The sequence below is a fragment of the Miscanthus floridulus genome, chromosome 4 (genome assembly GCF_019320115.1).
Source record: "Miscanthus floridulus cultivar M001 chromosome 4, ASM1932011v1, whole genome shotgun sequence".
Taxonomy (NCBI): Eukaryota; Viridiplantae; Streptophyta; class Magnoliopsida; order Poales; family Poaceae; genus Miscanthus; species Miscanthus floridulus.
Window position 1 is genome coordinate 7,771,077 of NC_089583.1, and position 5,388 is coordinate 7,776,464.

General features: G+C 43.7%; 1 protein-coding gene and 1 pseudogene across 1 annotated transcript; both read left to right on the forward strand.

Moving 5' to 3' along the window:
- The first annotated feature begins 1,672 nt into the window (after window positions 1-1,672).
- On the forward strand, window positions 1,673-2,699 carry LOC136547999 (GDSL esterase/lipase EXL1-like). The gene is made up of 2 exons (XM_066539667.1): window positions 1,673-2,049; window positions 2,486-2,699. The coding sequence occupies exons 1-2, from the start codon at window positions 1,673-1,675 to the stop codon at window positions 2,697-2,699; spliced, it is 591 nt and encodes a 196-aa protein (XP_066395764.1).
- A 107-nt stretch (window positions 2,700-2,806) lies between these two features.
- Window positions 2,807-5,388, forward strand: LOC136548000 (pyruvate kinase isozyme A, chloroplastic-like; annotated as a pseudogene).

Genomic DNA, 5,388 nt, shown 5'->3' on the forward strand with positions numbered 1-5,388 from the left:
TGAGGTAACAAAGAACCGATTGAGGTTTTTATAGGAAGAAAACTGCCGATTGGAAAGATGGCAGCAGCACACGAGACCGAACGAGGAAACGTGTGTCAGCGATGGAACCATTTGGATCAACATCAGGTCGTTTGTTGGGTCCTTGAAAGGAGGTGGTAACATTATTATGTTTCTATTCTGATTAGATGTTGCACCGCTTCTTTGAGAATCATCTTGTTGGTTGGCATGATGTTCTCCCGTGTAGCTTTTGCTCTATATGATTAATAGATGTGACAATAGTTAAGAATGGTAATAACCAATGCAATATTCAATGGAAGAAAAGGTGGACCGCATTGGTACCTTGTTGATCTTGGCAAAACATCGTTGGTTGCATTCGTCGTTGTGTCAAGATTGTCTTGCAAGTAATGGGATCTTTTTGGTTCGGCAAAGATAACCCTTGTTGGATAGCCTGTCTTGCTCGTTTAAACAAGGGAGAAAGATTATCAGAGGGAGAATTTTGATTTCTCGTTGAGTTCGGTTAGATATTCTTGTCCTGTCCATGGGCACGATGGAGATGAGATATATACTTGTTGGTTTGGTTAGCATTGATACGGTGTTTTCGTGGAATCTCAAGAAGCGTTATAGATATTTTATTCACCAACTATGGACATCTTTTTTTTTTCTTTTGCCCAACTGTTGACGTTGGAATGGCCGTACCTGATTTTTTTTATTAATATAGATTAATTAATAGGAACGTGATGGATACTGATGATCGGTAGGCCTCATGTCATATTTTAGATATTCTTTTAACCAAATGTAAACGTCGGTAGGAGTGACCATTTCCTGAATAATAAGATTTGGACTACTCCCTCCATACTGGTAATTCAAGTCGTTTTGCACAGACTTGGGTTAAACATTGGGAATATAAATCATGAATAATTTTTAAGTTGTTGAGTTTAAAATATGAAAACCATATGAATAGATTTGTCTTGAAAAACATGAGTTTGGAGTATGTTTTATCTATAATGGCAGCAATGGATAATTTTCTAGGAAAAGAAAATAGATCCAATGGTTTGTGAATGGTCAGAGTCTTTTGATTTGATGGGGGAGGGGGGTTGTTTCTAATTAACGTGAAAATTTCTAGTATTTATCTTTTTTTTTCCTAGTGCGTCTGGTGTGGATTTCCGAGGATGTTGCGTCTAATTATTACTCCCTCCATCTCCGAATATAAGACACGATTTGACTTATGCGGTCTTCAAGAATATATTTTGACCTATAATTTCTCTTACAATATATAATTAATAGGAATAAAAGTTTGATTATTAGAAAATATTTCTAAATACAAATCTAATGTAACTAATTTTATAATATAAACTTTTGATATAATTGGGTTAATTATTAGTCGAAGATAATAAAGTTTGAATTTTAAAATACGTTCATGCCTATGGACGGAGGGAGTAAAACCTAACAAGTAGGCCGGAAGAAGTGGCAAACAATAATCATGTTAGCGGCCTGCCCTTTTCCCATATCACAGGCTCACAGCAACTAATTCTTCCTCTTCGATGGCGTCGTCACAGTCGGTGCACGTCTGCTCTCATGCGCGCTGCTATAAATAAAAACTCGTGGGGCGCCAGGCGCGAGTGTCCCGGCCCGGCCGGCCAGCAGCTGGAGAAGCGACGACGACCTGGCAATAATGGCGGCGACTCAGCAGTCTCTGACGCCCTGTCTCTGCAGGGGGAATGCCCATCCGCCGTGGGGCCGATTCGTCCGGGCACTCCTCGTGGCCACGGCGGCGGCGCTGGTGGTCGTCGTCGTCCATGCAGACGGAGCTACGACGACGACGGCAGCAGCTGGTGGCTCCGCCGCCGCTACGGACGACCACCAGCGGCCGAAGATCCCGGCCATCTTCGTGTTCGGCGACTCCATCGTCGACCCCGGCAACACCAACAACCGGTTGACGGCGGCCAAGGCCAACTTCCCGCCGTACGGGCAGGACTTCCCCGGCGGCGTCGCCACCGAGAGGTTCTCCAATGGCTTGGTCCCTGGGGACCTCTTTGGTACGTGCGTGAGGTTGCCGACCTGCTACCCTACCCTGTTTAGATTTAAAAATGCTGTATATCCGTACATATATGGAGTATATTTATTTATTTATTTATAGAAATTTTTTACAATAATTGGGGAAAAATTCGATGGATGACATCGACCGAGAGCGGCCAATCCGACGGCAACAAAGGTAGGAGGCAACGGGAGGCAATGGGACGGAGGCAACTGGAGACGATTGCTGTGTCTATGATCGGTGGGCCATATGTGCAAAAATCGCCTTCCATTGCCTCCGCAAATGTGGGGATTAGGACTGAGCGGTAATTCCATTCTCGTAGTTTTTTTTTTGATAAAGGGTAAAACGGTAACTCTATAAATGCAAAAATAATGTTTTGAGTAATATAGTTAGGAGGGATAATACAATTAGTATAGTTAGTTAAATGAATATGTCATTTACTTCTTCTAGGGTTCCACCGCCGCCGTCTTGCGAGCCGCTGCCACCGCCGATGGGAGGAGGCTGGGCGCAGGGCAACGGGCCACCCCTACCCCTCGTTCCTCCTCGCCGTCATCCGCTCGGGCGTCGCCCTCCTCCTTGCCGTACTCCGCTCGGGCGCCGCCCTCGGCGTTCGTCCATGGTGGAGCAAGAGGAGGTAGGAGAGGATGGGGGCCATGAAACCTAGATCCAAGCGCGCCATGAGGAGGAGGCGCCGGTGCCGACAACGACGCTAGTGCTGGCGTGCTACACACGACCAGGGGCAGGTTTGACACCGCCGCGGTGCTATCTGCGATGGGCAGGTTCGGCGTCACGCGCCTCGCGCTGGCGCTGCCAGCGCTGCTGGCCATCGTGCGCACCGCCGAGGAAGCGGACGCGGGCGCTGCCGCCCACGTGGCCACGCTCTTGGCGGTGAACTACGGCGGCGCGCCCCTCGCGACTGACCTCATTGCGCGCTTCTCGCGCACTTTACCCAGCGTATGCGTTACCCAGGTTGGTTTCTCGCTGCTGCAAGTTCATGTCTTTTCATTCTTGGTTCAGAGAATATCGTAACTACTAGAGTAGTTCATACAAATCACTTGCAATTGTGTGTTCATCATAGCATACAGTGCTTGTTTCCAATTGGCAAAAGGGGTATGATCTTACAGGATTGATGGTTTTCGTATACTAGGTTAGAAACTGTCAAGTATGCTCTCTTTAGTTAGTGAATTATTTATTGACAAATCTCATTTGCAGATATGAGCTTGAATTAAATGTTCTTGGACTTAGGTTTTTAGTTTGACACAGCCATCATGTGTAATTTTGAGTTTTGTGAAAAGAAGTATGAAGAGCTACTGATACAACTATAGTTCTGTCAGCCGGTTCAACTTTGACTTTCATAGTTTGTAGAATTTCTGGTGGCTTGGTTGGAGCATTTATAACATTGGGCAGGATTGACATGTCATTCAACACATTAGTGCGAGAGAGGAACGCTATGCTTCCTACAATTTCATCAAAGGTAATTTATATAGTGAAAAAACACTTGCTTTGATTTGGAATTTGCTGCTCATACTTTGTGCTCAACATTCAATGTAGATATTCAGCTCAGACCGAATTGTAAATTTATGCCATTCCATATTGACCCCTTGGGTTGTCTGATCTTTTTTTAATGGCTAAAATTAGTTTCAAGAATGTGAAGGGTTGGATCACTCTGGAACTTGTATCTTATAGACTTCTAGTCTAGAATAAGATAAGAAGTGCCTGTACAATCGAGTGAAATATTCTTCTCTTATATAGTGCAATCAATCAGTAGCTAATAAAGGCTTGGGCACTACTTGGAGATAATAATTATACTTATGACCTCATCTTCGCAGGATTGGATTGACATAGATTTTGGAATTGCTGAAGGTGTTGATTTCATCGCCGTATCATTTGTCAAGTCTGCTGAAGTAATTAATCATTTGAAGAGTTACATTTCTGCACGGAGCCGTGGAAGGTAAGTAGGATTATGTTTTGAAAGTTGTCACCTCGTCACATGCACAATTCACATGTAGGATGTAGCTGGGTTTAATAGTAACATATTGATTATCCTTTTTTCCAAAACAGAAAGGTAGTGCTTTACTAGTCATGAGCTTGGTTCTGGATGATAACTTGATAAGTATCGGTGCATGTATTTAACGAATTCTTGAGTTTGTGTACATTAGTGTGGTTAGTGTGGAATCTGCCTTTTTTTGTTTTAAATGGTTTGGTTGATAATTTGCATACTAGCAGTTTGGTTGTGGACACTGAAAGCTGTAGCAGGTCTATATGCCCTGGTTTAAATGTGCCGAGTGACCATCACACTTAATGGCTTAGAAGTTAGATACCATACACGTGATGTTTTAATTTCATTTACAAGTTATTACTTGGTTGTCTAAATTGTAATTGTTTCATTGTTTGTCCCAGTGATATAGGCGTCATTGCAAAAATTGAGAGCATTGATGCTCTGAAGAACCTAGAGGAGATTATCCGTGCATCAGATGGAATAATGGTAGCCAGAGGGGACTTGGGGCACAAATCCCCCTGGAACAGGTCCCTTCCATACAGAAGAGAATAGTTAGAATGTGCAGACAGCTCAACAAGCCAGTCATTGTTGCTTCTCAGCTTCTGGAATCAATGATCGAGTATCCTACACCTACTAGGGCTGAGGTTGCTGATGTTTCTGAGGCAGTCCGCCAGCGTGCAGATGCTCTCATGCTTTCTGGTGACTCAGCCATGGGGAGGTATCCAGATAAGGCTCTCAGCGTGCTTAGGAGTGTTAGCCTGAAGATTGAAAGGTGGTGGAGAGAGGAGAAGTGCCACGAGGCGCTGGAGCTTCAAGATGTCTTGTCTTCATTCTCTGATAAGATATCAGAGCAAATATGCAATTCAGCAGCCAAAATGGGTATACACTGCACTACACCACTATCCACTGTAATTTTGTTATAAAAGCATATAAGTAACTACTGCATTTTAGTGCATGCTATTTGTGCTTCTGACTCTGAGATTAACCTTGAAGCTAGTTTGTGTCTCATATATTCAGAACTAGTTCAGATACTTTGCATCCTGCCTTGTGCATAGTGGCTGCATCTACATAAACATTTGAACTGATCGTGGATATGTGCGACTGCATGTCGACTTATTTAAACTGATCTTACTAATCTTGTTTCTTTAGGATTGCAACATCTCTGTTGATATTTGATTTGTGCTGACAGCACTGCCTGACTGTCTCTTGCTACTACAGGGGTTGGAAAGTGATGAGGCAGAAGATGTGAAGTAGTTGATCTACGCTTTTCACGACTCGAGAGATGACTACAAAGATAGCGAACGTTAGAGCTCCAAGATGCTTATGTTATCCTTTAATTAGCAACGACTTCTGA

What these genes read in the sequence shown, in the direction of transcription:
- LOC136547999 (XM_066539667.1), top strand. Translation starts at nt 1,673, where the DNA reads ATGGCGGCGACTCAGCAGTCTCTGACGCCCTGTCTCTGCAGGGGGAAT. An exon ending in CTCTTTGGTACGTGCGTGAG is followed by an intron (nt 2,050 to 2,485) that starts GTTGCCGACCTG and finishes TACTTCTTCTAG; the next exon opens with GGTTCCACCGCCGCCGTCTT.